General features: G+C 40.1%; 1 protein-coding gene across 5 annotated transcripts in view; it reads left to right on the forward strand.

The window, feature by feature from the left end:
* Positions 1 to 6: 6 nt before the first annotated feature.
* The window catches only part of REPS1 (RALBP1 associated Eps domain containing 1), a 91,931-nt gene continuing 75,538 nt past the window's right edge, over positions 7 to 16,399 (forward strand). For all 5 annotated transcript variants that reach the window (XM_011978405.1, XM_011978406.1, XM_011978408.1 and 2 more), the window contains exon 1: positions 7 to 218. In XM_011978405.1, coding sequence (XP_011833795.1) covers positions 66 to 218 — 153 coding nt within the window. In that variant the 5' untranslated portion in view covers positions 7 to 65. The remainder of the gene's footprint in view (positions 219 to 16,399) is intronic.

Below are 16,399 nucleotides of genomic sequence, written 5' to 3' on the forward strand. Positions count from 1 at the left end.
AGGGTCCTGGGGCCGGGCCCCGAGTAGTGCATGCGGGGCGGGGCGGCCGTGAGCCGGAGGCGAAGATGGAAGGCTTAACGCTGAGCGATGCGGAGCAGAAATACTATTCAGATCTCTTCTCCTACTGCGACATTGAGAGCACCAAGAAGGTGGTGGTCAACGGGCGGGTGCTGGAGCTGTTCCGGGCCGCGCAGCTGCCCAACGACGTGGTCCTACAGGTAACGTCGCGTCCTGGGGTCGGCGGGCGGCTCAGGCCTGCAGTCGCCAGCCTCCGGGAGTGGGAGTGGGCGCCGATTCCTTGGGGACCGGCGGGGGTCTGGGTCGGGGTCCCCGCAGCGGGTAGGGGCCGCAGGTGCCCGGGAGGCCTGGACTCGCGCGGCGGCCGAGGGGGAGGGGATGGCTCTTAGAAGACAGAACTCCTGTGGTGGGGGTCTGAAGAGCCTCAGCCGGTATCCCCCACTACCCTGAGAATCTGTGCTCTGCACTACAAGAGCTACCTCACGTGAAGGATCTTAGGTTGTTAATGTGTGTGAATCCTGGAACCTGGCATACAGAGCTTTTCGGATCCTGCGGAGTAGTGAAGTTATCAGTATGGGCAAAATGGTTTTTTTAATTCTTGAATTAACCGAGAAGACGCGATAAAGTGAGTTTTACAGGTTTAGGCATCGAAGAAACTGTTTTGTTAAAGGAAGCAAAATTCTTAGGGCAATTTTTAAAAATGTGAACTAGTGAGTAGTTTTACAAGTAGGCATACAAGAAGTTGTAATTATCTGTAGAACGTGTGTATGAAACTGAACAGTTTTTTTCAACAGGCGTTCGAAAGCATTTGTGGAACTTGCGGATTTAGGTTGGGAGATGAGTATTGAACAGCTGGTAGACAGAAGTGCGTATTTTCCCTAATCTGAAGCCCTGGAGGAGCAAGCCCTATAGGTTTCAAGCCTTCTTTATCATATATGCTTTTAAAACAGAAGACTTCCTAGAAATTCATATCTAATGTATGTGGTGAGCATTAGTGCTACTCTGTTTAATGATTCATAGCTGCTAGTAGGAGTCTGTCTAAACAGCATATTAGGAACAGGTTTTAAGCATTCATCTTTTATATTGATCCAAGCTAGTTATCCACATCATCCACATCTCCAAAACTTAAAGCCACATGTGTAGGCGTATGTAGTGGACTGCAGAGCATTGGACCAGGGTTTTGAGGGCTGGGTCCTTGACCCTACTCTGCTGTTAACCAGCAGTATGACTTTGGGTCAGGCACTTTCCCTTTTCAAGCATAAGTATATTCATCCACAGAATGAAGGCAAGTTTCTTCTAACAAAAATTCTGTGAAATATAAAAATGTCCCCACACAGGCCTCTGTTTTAGAAGTTAGGTCCGCATTAACTATGACTAAGTTGAACGAGTTAGATCTTTTTACATGTTCTTGTGTTTTATATTGCTTTTTTAAAATCTTGGGAGGAAAAATGTGGGATGTCTTACGTGCCAGTGAAGGGCAACGAGGAGTCCAATTTCATCCTGTTGAAAAGGGACAAATAGTAAATATTTTGGGCTTTGCTGGCCATATATGCTCTCTGTTGCATATTCTTCTTTGTTTTTGTGTTTACAAAACACAAATATGTAAAACCATTCTTAGCTCAGGAACATACAAAACTGATTCTGTGGTCTGCTAACAGAGGGTGCTGGTAGTGTGGTCTACGGTACTCTCCTCTTACAACTTTGGAGTAGGACTTAAAGATCTGGTCAGAACATGCTCATTAATGATCCTCTTTTTGCTCCTTTTGAAGAAATAACAGAATATACCTTCAAGTTAGGATCTAAATAAAATTAAGGAAAAGCCTTCTGTGTTCTATTTTGGTTTGTCTTTGAGGTGAGAAGGAGTTGAAATAAAACTTTCAATCTTTTTAATGATACGCAAAGACTTTAGAACTTGAAATGTAATTTTTAGGACAGACACATCAGCACTAATGAATCTTTACTTGAAACATGTTTAATCCAATGCAAGTTATTTTTATGTTTTGCTCAATTTTATTAACATTCAAAAAATAAATTTCCATTGTCTTTTGGCATAAAGAGAGAGCTTAAATATTCAGGGTTCAGTTACAAGTTGGAACTCCCTGAAGCAGAACTCTACAGTAATGTATACTAAATAGCAATCCAGATATCTTGAAGGCAGTTTACTTAAAAATTGGTCTAACACATAGACATATGAGACAAAAGGAGAATATGTGCTTACTTCCCTTAAGGGAGTTTGGGATTGTCTGAAAACAGTCAGTCCTCCATTGCTTTCTAAGTGGGAAACATTTGGGGAAGCTCATATCTAGTGCCGAGTTCTCTGCTTAACACTGGGCTAGGCATTGCAGGCATCAGAAGAGGAGTAAGAAGCTCTTAAGGATCTTGTCAATTACAGGAGTACTCATGTATAACATAAGGTAGAATGTATGCCATAGGAGAGGTGCCAAGTGTTATGTAAATACAAAGGAGGTATGCCCAAGAAAGGCTTTTTGACTTAATTCAGATGGACTTTAAATTAGGGTGGAGTGAGGGGAGTGGAATTATGAGGGCTTCCAGGCAGAGAAAAAATGTGATCAGAAGTGGAAAGTGTAGGAGCCTTTTCAAGGACTAGTGCTTTCAGGATAACGGAACATAAAATTAGAAAGAGGCCATATTAGGAAAGACTCTGAAGAAGGGCAGCAGATACGATATTTCAGCAGGCAATGGAGAACCACTGAAAAGTTTCTGACTTCGAGTGGCAGAGAGGCTAGGGAATGAGACTCTTTTAGTGATCTGGATTGGGTGCTAGGTCATGGACTTCCAACCAGGGTGACAGCAGTAGAATAGAAAGAGAGAGACTGGATGTGTTATTGAAGGACTGCTGGGTAGCCACTATATGAGGTGCTTTGTGGAACAATGTTTAATTGAAGCCAGATTATCAAGGTTGGATGCAGAGCTTTGAACTAATTGTGAAGGTAACAGGGAGTGGTAGATTTAAAGAAATGACTCATAAAGCAGTGCTTTAGGAGTCGTTTGTCAGGGCCACAGGAATTAGAGGAATAAAACTGTAGACTTAACTTGGGGGCTGATTTTGTATGGCAGATACGAAGTAAGAAACTGGGCCAGTGGTACTCAAACTTGGGAATGAGAGTGACAATGGGGAAGGGGCATTTGGCAGTGTCTAGAGACATTTTTGATTGTCATAACTGGAGGGGAGAGAGCAGTTCTACTGGCATCTAGTGGGTAGAGGCCAGAAATGCTGCTAAACATCCTGCAGTGCACAGGACAGCCTCCACAAGAATTATGTACCCAAAATGTCAGTAGTGCTGAGACTGAGAAACCCTAACCTGGAATATAGTGGTGGGAGTGGCACAAACATGAGATGTGGGCCAGGCACAGTGGCTCACGCCTGTAATCCCAGCACTTTCGAAGGCCGAGGCAGGTGGATCACCTGAGGTCAGGAGTTCGAGACCAACCTGGCCAACATGGTGAAACCGTTTCTCTACTAAAAACGCAAAATTAGCCGTGTGTGGTGGCGCATGCCTGTAATCCCAGCTACTCTGGAGGCCAAGGCAGGAGAATCACTTAGAACCTGGGAGAAGGAGGAGGTTGCAGTAAGCCGAGATCGAGCCACTGCACTCCAGCCTAGGTGACAGAGCAAGACGCTGTCTCAAAAAAAGAGAGAGAGAGAGAGAGGTGGTAGAGATTATGAAGGTAAACTCGAGAGGCCTGGGTTATTTGGCAGTGTTTTGGTGAGAGTACAATGGGGCAAGGATCATTCTTCGTCACACCACTCACAGTTAGAAAAGGGGCAGGAAGAGGGCTTACTTTTTAAAAGAGACAATGATGAGTTTGGTTTCAGACATTTTTAGATGGCAATTCCGATCTCTTGGGGACAGTTGGAAGTGGGTGGAGATTTGTCCTGCTGGTTCTTACAGCAGTTCAGGTTCAGGTGTTTGGGGTCTTTTCCTCTGTTTTGCTCACCTAGGTGTTTAGGGATGGGAGACAGTGTCACATAGACTGGGTATGCACATACATATCAGGACCTTGATTGGTACAGTAGTTTACAGTGTTTGTTAGTAAAAGTTAGGAGGGGACTGAGTCATCTGGGGACGTGAGTGTAGAGAACAAAGAACACCGAGCCCAGAACCAAACGAGGAAGGAGCTGGCATTTATTGAGTGCCTATTACGTTCTTTGATCAGGCAAATCATTTTCATGGAAGAACTCATTTGATCCTTGCAATACCTTGTGAAGTGGGTGTTATTCTTGTTTATTTTATTTTTTATTTTTTGTTTTTATTTTTATTTTTTGAGACAGTCTCGCTCTGTCGCCCAGGCTGGAGTGCAGTGGTGCGATCTTGGCTCACTGCAACCTCCACCTCCCAGGTTCAAGTGATTGTCCTGCCTCAGCCTCCTGGGTAGCTGGGACTACAGGCATGCGCCGCCACCACGCTCGGCTAATTTTTGTATTTTTAGTAGAGACGGGGTTTCACCATATTGGCCAGGCTGGTCTTGAACTCCTGACCTTGTGATCCGCCCACCTCAGCCTCCCAGAGTGCTGGGATTACAGGTTTATTCTTGTTTACTAAGAACTTGATAACAGGGAATTTAAATAATTTATTTGTGAATAGTTCGTATCTCTCCCTTACTATTATTCACCAGCTCTTACCTTCTCTGGTCATGTGGTTTGGGGGCAGGGTAAGGAATAAAATTCAGTTGGTCTGATTTTGACTTGCCCACAGTTCTTATGAATAGTAGGGATTTTGAAATATTTGATTTTGAGTTACGTATCAACTTCCTCCTTTGCATAGTAAGTAGTTTAATGTATGATGATGTCTTGAAACACAGCCACTTCAGAGAAAGAGGGAGATTCTTGTAGTTGGTATCTGGGGCACACACAGATACAATTTTTCTTTATTACAACTGTCAGATGTTTTAAGGTGTGCTCATTATACTTGCTTTGGAATAGCAGAGGAAAATCTATTCTGAGTTTAAGAGTTTGTTTTTGAAGACAGAATGTCAATAGATAAACTGAAGGAGTGGATGCTTTGTAAAATTATGCTCCATGCCACATAATAACAAGATGAGGGGGAGAAAAATCTGGCTCATAGGATTTAATCATGAGGAATTTTGCTGTCTGCTGAGCAAGACAATATTCATTGTTGTGGCTTAAAAGTCAGCTTTTTCCGAGTAGTTTATTTTTTAAAGATTAGGAAAGATGTACTATTTACCACACTAATCAGAATGTTTTCTTTGCTTTCACCAAAAGCTTCTGTTTGGGAAATGTCTTAAAACTTCATACAGACTTTGAATGCATAATAGGTTCATAAAAGGTTCTAGTACTAACTGTTCTTTCATTGAGGTTTGTGAGCAATGTACCCTGTTAATGAAGCTGAAAATCTTCAGATCATTTGTGTTGAGCAATATCTTGGTAGAATATTTGAATAACACACATAAATGTAATGGGAAAAAGCAATAACAGTGAAACAAACCATTTTGTTTTTCTCTTGAAACTTGTTTAAATCAATTACAAAATCTAGCATTAGTGATAAGTTTAAAAATAGAAAGCAGAGCTCATTTATGTGTTGAAAGATATAAACTTAATAAGTCTCGGGTTTGTTATTCTGGAGTAGTGGTTTTTAGTTCTGAATTACTAAAAAATTGTAATAAACTACAGAAATAATCTTGCCTTAATCACTTACCTATACACAGTTGAAAAAGATACTGTTTGTGAAAGAAGTCACAGTTAATGTCTTTCTGTAGTGTCCTATTTATTTACTTTTAAAATTTCTGTCTTCTTGAGTTTCTTATGTTAGTTTTAGTCATTTTGTTTGTTTGTTTTTAATCAATAGCCCAGAGTTAGAGTTTTAGTATATTGGGAATTCATGCCAAACATTTGATGGAACGACACAAGAGCATGAGAAGGTGGTATGAAGAGCACTAACTGTGGCAGGCAAGTTCCAGTCCTGGCATCAGCTAACTTTGTGACCCTGAACAAATCACAGAATGTCTCGTTTAGCTATGGAATTGGGTTTTCATGATTTCTGACTCAAATGAGACTATCTCTGTGTAGGAGCAGCTAATCTATTCCAGACACACCCCTTTAAAAGTAGCACAAAGTCTTGTGGTTAATTGCTCCACTATCTTGACACTGGAACTGGATTATTTGACATTCTTTGAGGACTATAAAGAGGAGATATATAGAAGAGGAAACTGATGAAAGGGTCATAAATCCGTGGGTGCTTAGTTCTTCAAGGCCATGAGAATTTGAAATGGGTGATAAGACTTGTCATTTCTGATGTTTTCCCTTATGTATGTTTTATTTTCTGTAGCCTTTCCTATTGTAGATGCATCTGCACTCATCTTTTCCCTCTGTGTAATGGAAGTTAAACCATATACCACATTTCATTGAGATTGGATGAATTCTAAGACTTAGGCTTTTTAAAATTAAGAATACTACATCTCTTCTCCATTTTGTTTCAAGAATTAGCCATGTGTTGAATTTGGGGTCTATCATTAAATAATGAAGCCAGAATTTATTAGTCTGTCTCTTTTGGGTTGTTGATTCCTTTGAGATTCTGGTGTACACACTGGACATCTGCTTAGAAAACATAGTTCCACAGAATTTTGCACTTAATTTGTGATTTCTAGCCTTCCCCTAATTGAGTCAAGCTTATCTTACGGCCTTCTACATTAATTCAGTTTTAAGGAAGAGCACGCTGACCTGAGAAATGCTAAACATTTCTCTGTCTTAAATCAGTTTTAAATATTTGAACTAGAACTTCCTTGTGGCTGTTCTTTGTATACATGCAGTGGTGAAGGATAAAGACATGTTCTCTGACTTGTGCCAATGTCAAAAAGAAAAAAAAATGGCCAGGCATGGTGGCCTGCACCTGTGGTCTCAGCTACTCGAGAGGCAGAGGCAGGAGGATCACTTGAGCCTGGGAAGTCAAGGCTGCAGTGAGACATAGTAGACATAGTAGTGTCACTGCACTCCAGCCTGGGTGACAGAGCAAGTCTCCATTCCACCCCCCACCGCGCCCCCCCAATAAAAGAAAAAAAACTGTATACAATAATAGAGAATCATTGGATGAGGAGGTAGTGGGGACCTACTTAGGTGTAAGGGAAGGCCCCTTAGAGGACGCCTGGATGAGGGGTCAAGGGAGGGAGAATAAGGTGTTTCATATAGAGAGAACTGGGAAGGGCCTGAGGCTGTCAAGAGGGCAGTGTGTGAAACTATGGACAAGAGGGGAGAATGGCAGGGACTGCATAAGGCAGGCCCTTGTACTCAGTGAAAAGGAATTTGGATTTTAGTGGAAATATACGAAAAGTTTTTATTTGGGGGTGTAGCATAACCTGAATTTTTTATATATATATATATATATAAAATATGTATATATATTTTTTTGTTTGTTTTGTTTTGAGACGGAATCTTTCTCAGTCACCCAGGCTGGAGTGCAGTGGCCGGATCTCAGCTCACTGCAAGCTCTGCCTCCCGGCTTTACGCCATTCTCCTGCCTCAGCCTCCCGAGTAGCTGGGACTACAGGCGGCCGCCACCTCACCTGGCTAGTTTTTTGTATTTTTTAGTAGAGACAGGGTTTCATCGTGTTAGCCAGGATGGTCTCGATCTCCTGACCTCGTGATCCGCCCGTCTCGGCCTCCCAAAGCTGAATTATATTTTAAAAGATCATGCTGACTGATATATGAGCAAAAAGAATACTGGGGGCAAGTGGAAGCGGATAGGCTAGTGGATATGCAACAGTCCAGGCAGCAGACAGCAATGGCTTAAATTAGCGAGGTGGCAGTAGGATAGAGAACAGTGGACATATCCGAGAATTTTTTAGGTGGTAGAAATAGGAAGGCATAGTAATGCGTTGGATATGGAACATAAGGGAGGGGAAAGAACTTGAGGATGTTGCTGGAAGTTGCCACTATTGTATGGTTAGAAGAGGAATGGATTTTGGCGGGAGTTGTTTCGGTGGGAGGTAAGGGTGAATTCAGGAGTTCCCCTTTTGTCTAGTTCTCAGAAGCTTGTAGATTGTCAAGTAGACCTGTTAGATCTATAAATCTTGAGGAATTCAGAGATACTTGGCTTAGATATGTCATTTGAAGATTGTCACTATGTTAGTGACATTTAAAGGTAATGAAAATGAATGAAATAATTGAAGAAAAGATAAAGAAGAAAGAAAGATGGACTAGAATTGGAATCCTGAGGAATGCTGAACGTTTCTAAGTTGAGTAAACTGGAAGGCCTCTTGGAAGGAGGCTAGAAAGCACACAACCAGAGTGGTACAAATTGGGAATGTGTAATGTACAGTATTATCATGTCGTGGATGCCAAATAATGCAGGTATTTCAAGGGGGGTGGGTAGTCAGCTGTATTGAGTTTCACTGAGAGGCTGAGAAGATGTGGGCAGGAATGTGGCCATTGGATTTGGCAACCTGGAAGTTATTAGTAACTTCAGTGAGCCAGTTTCATGGACTAGTGTAGATGGATGCCAGATTTGAGTGATTTGAAGGATAAATGATGGCTGAGGAACTAGAGATAGGGTGTATAGATAGCTTTGAAAGAAGTTTGCCTGTGAAAGGGAATAGATACAGGGTAGAAGCTAGAGGTGTATGAGGATATAAAGGAAATCTTTTTGTTTGTTTCTTTTTGAGTGTGAGAAATTCTGCAGAATGATTTTAGTTGTTAGGATTGCTAAGATAAGGGAGATGAGAAGTCCTTGAGAAAGCGGGAATGGTCAGGATCCTGACTGCACAGAGTCCTTTGTTAAGAAGGGGATACTTCCTCAGTGTTTTTTTTGTTTGTTTTGTTTTGTTTTGTTTTGTTTTGAGATGGATTCTCACTCTGTCTCCCAGGCTGGAGTGCAATGGTGTGGTCTTGGCTCACTGCAACCTCCGCCTCCCGGGTTCAAACGATTCTCCTGCCTCAGCCTTCAGAGTAGCTGGGATTACAGGCGCCCACCACCATGCCTGCCTGATTTTTGTCTTTTTAGTAGAGAAGGGGTTTCACCATGTTGGCCAAGCTGGTCTCGAACTCTCGATGTCGTGATCTGCCCGCCTTGGCCTCCCAAAGTGCTGGGATTTCAGGCATGAGCCACCACGCCCGGCCACTTCCTCAGTTTTAACAGTGGTGAAGAAAGAACAACATGGTTACAGAGGCAAGTAGGAATATAGGTTTAGTGGGTGGAATATAGATTTAGTGGGAAGATGTTCTGGCCTGATGGCTTTTATTTGTTTTCTACAAACTGAGGCAGGATTAACAGTATAGTAGTGACATAAAATCTTAATATGAAAGTAAGGGGAAAAAAAAACAAACTTACATTAGTTTCAAAGAGGCCTAACATACTTAGGAATAAACTTAAGAAAAGAGTCACCAAGATTTTTGTATTAAAAACTACAAAACAGGGCTGAGCACAGTTACTCACGCCTGTAATCCTAGCACTTTGTGAGGTTGAGGTGGGCAGATCACTTGAGCACAGGAGTTTGAGACCAGTCTGGGCAACGCAGGGAGACCCCTGCCTGTAAAAAAAGATAAAATAAATTAGCTGGGTGTGGTGGTGTGCACCTGTGGTCCCAGCTACTTGGGAGGCTGAGGCAGGAGGATGGTTTAAGCCTGGGAGGCAGAGGTCAGGGAGGCAGAGGTCAGAGAGACCCAAGATTGTGCCAGTGGACTCCAACCTGGGCAACAGAGCCAGACCCTGTCTCAAAAAAAAGAAAAAGAAAAAGAAAAAAAAAAGAAAAGGAAAAGAAACAAGAAATAATTGGGCTTTATTAAATATTTTTTAAACTTTTACACTTCAGAGGATACTTAAAGTATAAAAAGATAAACCGTAGATTGGGGAGAAATATTTGCATATTATAAACATGGTAAAGGTCTTTAATCTAGAATATATTTGAAAAATCTTGCAACTCACTTATAAAGGGGAAAAAAAAAACACTGGGCGAAAGCCCATTCTTAGACTTAAGCCCATTAAATAGGTATTTCACCAAAGACAACGATAAGAATGGCCAATAAGCATATGAAAAGATGCTAACATCATTAGTCATTAGGGAAATGCAAATTAAATCACAGTGATATACTATCACGCACTGACCAGAGTGGCTATAATTAAAAAGACTGACAATACCTAGTATTTATATTGTTAAGAAACTGGAACCCCTAGGCACTTCTCTTGGGACTGTAAATGGCACAACCACTTTGGGAAACAGTTTGGCTTTTTCTTAAGAAGTTAAGCCTAAATTTGCCATAGGAACTAGCAGTTCCGCTGTTAGGAATCTGCCCAAGAGAAATGAAAATACATGTAGAAATAATGGCATGTACATGTCTGTTAGCATTATTCACTGTAGTCAAAAACTAGAAAACAATTCAAATATCCATCAAATGGTGTTTGAATACATAAAATGCGGAAAACTATTCTGCAATAAAAAAGAAACAAATTAGTGATATATGTTATAACAAACATGAATGTCAAAAACATGGCTCTGGGCAACATAGCAAGACCCTGTCACAAAAAAATTAATAAATAAAATTAGCTGAGTGTGATGGCACCTGCATATCATTCAGGCTATTCTTGGAAGGCTGAGGAAAGAGGATAGCTTAAGCCCAGGTGTTGGAGGCTGCAGTGAGCTGTGTTCACGCCACTACACTCCAGCCTGGGTGACATAGCGAGACCTCATCTGTAATAACAACATGCTAACTGTCAAACCAAATACAAAAGAGTACATATTGTGTGGTTACATTTATATAGACTGTCTACAAAAAGCAAATCTATAGAGATATAGCAGATTAGTGGTTGCCTGAGGCCAGAGCAAGAGAAATGGTCTGGAGGAAAATACTTCGGTGACAGAAAAATTCTAAAATTAGATTGTAGTGATAGTGCTGTATACACTCTATAATTTTCTTAAAACTCAATTAATTGTACATGTACGATGGTTGAATTTTATGGTTTATAAATTATACCTCAAAGCTATGAATTAAAAAATTACACAATAGTCATCTAGGAGAATGTAAAAGTTGAGTGTGGTGGAGAATGAAGGACTGTGTACTGCTTACATAGTTTAATTACAAAACTTCAGCATAATGTAATCTGGCATTCGATAAAGGATTTAAATTTTGAAAGATGATATACTGATAGATTTTTACATGTAGCGGAGATTGCCATATCTCATCTTCCAAGATTCATTAGAACTCAGTATATTTACATTACATTACATTAGCATCAAGCTAACATTTATGCACTGTTCTGAGTGACAGGGACTGCTCTGCCTGCTTTTGTATGTGTTGTTTTACAAGTACATTATTTATTGACTTTAGAAGGGGCTAAAAATCTTATGATTTAGAATGAAGACCAGTTTCCATCTATTGACCTTTAGTTTTATGATGAATTTTTGTACACTTAACTCAGATATCTTAATATTATGGGAAATTACAGAAATATAATACTTCAAAGAATAATGCGAATTTGAAGTAGTCATGACTGACAAGTACTAATTTTAATGAAATAGTGGTTTCAATCTACAGGACTATTTTGGGTTGGTTTGTCCACTGGAATAATCACTGTCACTATCATGAATCTTTTTGGGGGCTATTCTAATGTTACTTAAAGGGACTGATTTGGTGTTTTGTATTTTGAAATAGCTGTATTCAATCTGAGTTTGCATAAGTAGCTAGATCTTGGGCCTAATACAATTATAAGTGTGTTCCTTTGGAGAAAAAAATAGTTGCATAAAGTAATTATTGCTTCTTTTTGCCCATGAGTTATGCAAAATGTTGTACGTGGAAATAGAAGTATCTATATCCTTGAAACAAGAATTCATTGTTTGGAAACTAAGAGTATACTAGTTTTTCTTGGTGTCTCATTTGTGACTAGAAGGATCAGAGGTTTGACTTCAAAGTGTTTAATGATACTGTATGTTAATAGCTGATTTAGAAGAATGCTTATCTTTTCTGAAGCACTTCATTATATTCCATAGAAAAGTAATTACAACACCCTCGTAATTTTCTGTGTCAGCAAGTATTGAGTGTAGTCAATAATAGCATAGACTTTGGAATATGACAGTTCTAGATTTTGAATCTCCAGTTGGTGCTTGTTAACTTCTCATGCTTTGTAAGTGCTTAACCTCTCTTGAGATTTCATTTCCTCATCTGTAAACTGAAGCCAGTACCATTTCTGGAGGGTTTTTTTGTTTGTTTGTTTTGTTTTGTTTTGTTTTGAGACAGAGTCTGGCTCTGTCTCCCAGGCTGGAGGGTAGTGGCACAGTCTCTACTTACTGAACCCTCCGCTTCCCGGGTTCAAGCTATTCTCCTGCCTCAGCCTCCTGAGTAGCTGGGATTACAGGCCTGCGCCACCACGCCCAGCTAATTTTTGTATTTTTTAGTAGAGATGGGGTTTCGTCTTGTTGACCAGGCTGGTCTCGAACTCCTAACCTCAGGTGATCCTCCGCCTTGACCATTTCTGAAGTTTTAATACTACCAGACTGATAGTGCCTGGTTCTTAGAAGGTAATCAAGTAAGTTTCACTCACTTAAGCTCTGCTGTATATGAGAAAACACAGAATTTGTAGAATCTTGGCTTTAATACTAGAGAAAATTGTCTGTTCTTCAAATCTAGCTTTATACCTTTCATTGATTTTGTTGGGTGAACTTCATAATGCTTTCCCAACCTTTCGATTCTGTCAGTAAGCCTTTTATTTTGCCCTTTCACTGGATAATTAATTTGAGGGTTTGCTCTCTTGAAGTGAAGTTTACCACTAGAGGACTCAAAGAATGATTCTGAGGTTTGGAGCCTACAGAAGGGTGATGCCATTAACATGGAAATAAAGAAGCAGAGGGCAAGGTAAGGGGTTTGGGGAGAAGATAATGTGGTGAATTTTGGATGTGCTGAGTGTGATGCCATGTTCCTTCCTTCTGGGCAGCAGAGTTAGGTGGACATTTGAAAGCTTGAGAGTAGCAGCAGCTGGGTGGCGTTAGAAGCGTGTGCAGACTTGGTGGTGGTTCCTGAATGAGGCCATTCACTAAAAATGAGGAATGCAAGCCTAATTTTTTTTTTTTTTTTTTTTTTTTGAGACAGGGTCTCACTCTGTCACCCAGGCTGGAGTGCAGTGGCATGGCATGATCATGGCTCACTACAGCCTCAACCTCCCAGGCTCAAGGGATCTTCCCACCTCAGCTTCCCAAGTAGCTAGGACTACAGGCACATGCTATCATGCCCAGCTAATTTTTGTATTTTTTGGCTGTTAAACTCCTGGACTCAAGCAAGGATTACAGGCATGAACCATCATGTCCCGCCTTAAAGTCTTTATATTTGAAATGTCCTTTCGGAGTTAATTAACTCTGATATTGTCCCAGAGATTTAGGTTTCTGTTTTCACTTAAGACCTCAGGAGTTTTCTGAAACTTTCTTGAAACTGTTAGGAAGGCCATGTGGGTATGGAAGTATAATATCTCTTCATCTGAAATTAGGTCAGCCTCCAGAGACTTGAATCTTGGATATTAAACCCAAAGGCACCTTACATTTTAAACCTGTAACACATTTGGACGTTTAATACAAGAGGTTTTAGCTATTTGTATAAGCAACCACTAAACACCTGGACACATAGTAATTGTATTTAGCTGAGAAGTGAGCCTCGGAGCTGAAGAATCTAGCCTACCTCTTCATGTCAGCATCTTATTGCAGCTTTGTGATTCTCATTTAACACAGGATCTCATTTAATCCTTGTAATAAGCTTGCCATTTCATTAATTTTTATTAATAGGAAAATGTATGCTCTTATGATATTCAAGAATCGATAGATTCTTGAAGGTTTGTAGACAAATTTCTTGAGGTTTAGTTATCCTGTGGCATTGCTGTACCATTTGTTCAGAGGATGGTTCTATTGAATTCCTATTCTCCATATATTCAGAATTTTTTTTTTCAATTTCATGTCCTATAATTAGCTTTTCATTAATTAAACAAACACCATTAAACACCTGCTGTGCTCCAGGATCTGTACCTAGGGCATTCAGTATGCAGAGGTGAGTGGAGACACGGTTCCTGTCCTCCTGGAAAACCGAATCTTCTGATCTCCAAGGAGTCACTGTGCCTGTCTGCTTCATGACTGTATTCCTAGCACATTGTCAGTAGTGAATATTTGTTGAATGAGTGAACATGATTTATCTTTTTTCCCAAAAAATATGTTTGCTTATCTCTAACCTTAATGTACATTGCCAGCCAATTCAAACGATAATAATAATTAATGCTGATGTAGTGCCTACTATATCAGCCTTGTTTGTGGCCCTTTATATATGATAATTCATTTTCGTTTCAGTGATGTGAAGTGGACACAGTTTATTATCCCTATTTTTAAAATGACACAGGATAAGTAACTTCTCTACGATTATACAGCTAGTAAGTAGTAGAGCTGGGATTTAAGTAGTCCTGCTTTAACCTACTACGTTCTATGTGTGTTTCATGGAAGCTTAAGAGTGAAAGTCAGATTACTTTCTGACAAGCTTGTGTATTACTCCTTCAAAAATGTTTTCTTATTCAGACTCTGACTGATTCCCAGTAGAATTTTTTACAGTCTCTATATTATTGCTGAGATTTTATTAAACTTACTGTATTTTTTCCTGGGATCCAGAGCAGATTCTTCCTATGATGAATTATTTTCTACATTGAGATATTTACAGACTAACTCATTTTATAGTCCTTTGGTTTCCTTCATAATTTTTATCACAGGCTTACTTACCTAAATCTGAACCATCACATTATATCTCTGGAATGTTGTATCATCTTTCATGGAATTAGAAAGGTCTTTGAAATAATTTTTGAACTTTCACTTAAAATACCATGCGTTTTTTGTTTTTTAGTTTGACCTCCTACTTGAACTTTTTCCTGATCATCCCAACCAGATAACCCCTCCTTCTGTAGTCTCCCAGCTCTGTTCTGTATGTTTGCACTTGTATACAGTTTGTACTTTAGGTTATTCTTTCTGTGTATCTTTTTCCCGTGATCGGTGGCAAACAATTTGAGGGTAAGTTTTAGCCTTATTTCCCTTATTATCACTTTGTTCCTGTTAGGTACTCACTCAAAGCCTATTAGACTGCTTAGCTGGTGCTTTAGAACTTCATTCCTCATCAGTACATTGATGGGTCCCAGCCTAGCCTCTTCATTTTATCATACCACTTAAAAACTTCCAAATTATAATTAATGAGTTTTTTCCAACAGTATGGAACTCTGAGAACAGACTGCATAGTGCTTTCAATTAGACTGTGAATATTCTCATTAATACTTTTAAAATTGGTCAGGTGATGCTAGTCAAACACACTGAGCGTGCATGCTAATAACTTTAAGGAGTTGTTACATCAAGGCTGTTCTCTTAATTTTTTTTTTTTTTTAAGTGGTATCATGGCTTACTTTAGTGGTAAACTCACATGCATTTCTCTGCCCTGCAGAGGCATAATTTTCAGTTGTTGAACTTGACAGTGAGCAAGCACTGGTAGACAAGCATGTAATCTAAATAAGAAAACAGGTCAGTGGAGTTTCTCATTTAATTTAGTTAACTCTTTTAGAGAGAAGGTATAGCATTCCCATAAAATGAAGGGTGATACAGAGAGCATTTCAAATCTGAGTAGTCATGCGTAATCAGCCTTAAAAGCTTCTGCCAACCCACTGCTACATCTCACAGGCTTGTTTCTGATTATTCTCCTAATAGGGACTTTGTGTTCCCTCCCAGCAAATCTGTTTTTCTATTTCTCACACAGCTTTTACTTATTCTTTATCTATTCTTTTTTATCATGTAACTTCCTTCATCTACAAGACCCTGTCCTCACTTCTGTGCTTATTCCTCCCCCCCTTTTCAAAACATGGCTTAATTGACTTTTATAGGTTTTGGAAATTAATTTGAATAACCTCACTCTCACTGAGACCAATTTCCCTGCTGCCTATCCTTTTATATATGTTTTGCACTGTATTGATTTTTGTTCGTTTATGCTGTTTCTTGGTGTGTTTATGCCGTTGCTTGGCTGCTTCTCCAGTATCTCTATATCCCAGCAATATTGTGAGCAAGTTGTGGATAAAACTCAGATTTCTTTTCTTTCATGATGTGCAGAACAGCAGAAACACATAATAGATGTTTAGAAAACATAGGCAACTTTTTGGGGCAAGCCATTTGCTTAGCCCTGCTTTGCTGTGCATTCATAGACGTGATTGGGATGATGACTTAAGGCAATTCTGGGCTCCTCACTCAGGGAAGTGAAAAGTGGGGGTGGTGAAGCTTGAAGCCTTGGATGTTCCACTGCCTAGCACTATGGGTACTCTCTCCCCACCCCAATCAACATTCTGAGCATGAGAAGAGAAGGAGGCAGTAAGAACAGGAACAATAGCACAGAATTCTCTGAGCTCTGACTTCGCTGCTTTGCTGA

The sequence above is a fragment of the Mandrillus leucophaeus genome, unplaced genomic scaffold (assembly GCF_000951045.1).
Source record: "Mandrillus leucophaeus isolate KB7577 unplaced genomic scaffold, Mleu.le_1.0 Scaffold194, whole genome shotgun sequence".
NCBI lineage: Eukaryota > Metazoa > Chordata > Mammalia > Primates > Cercopithecidae > Mandrillus > Mandrillus leucophaeus.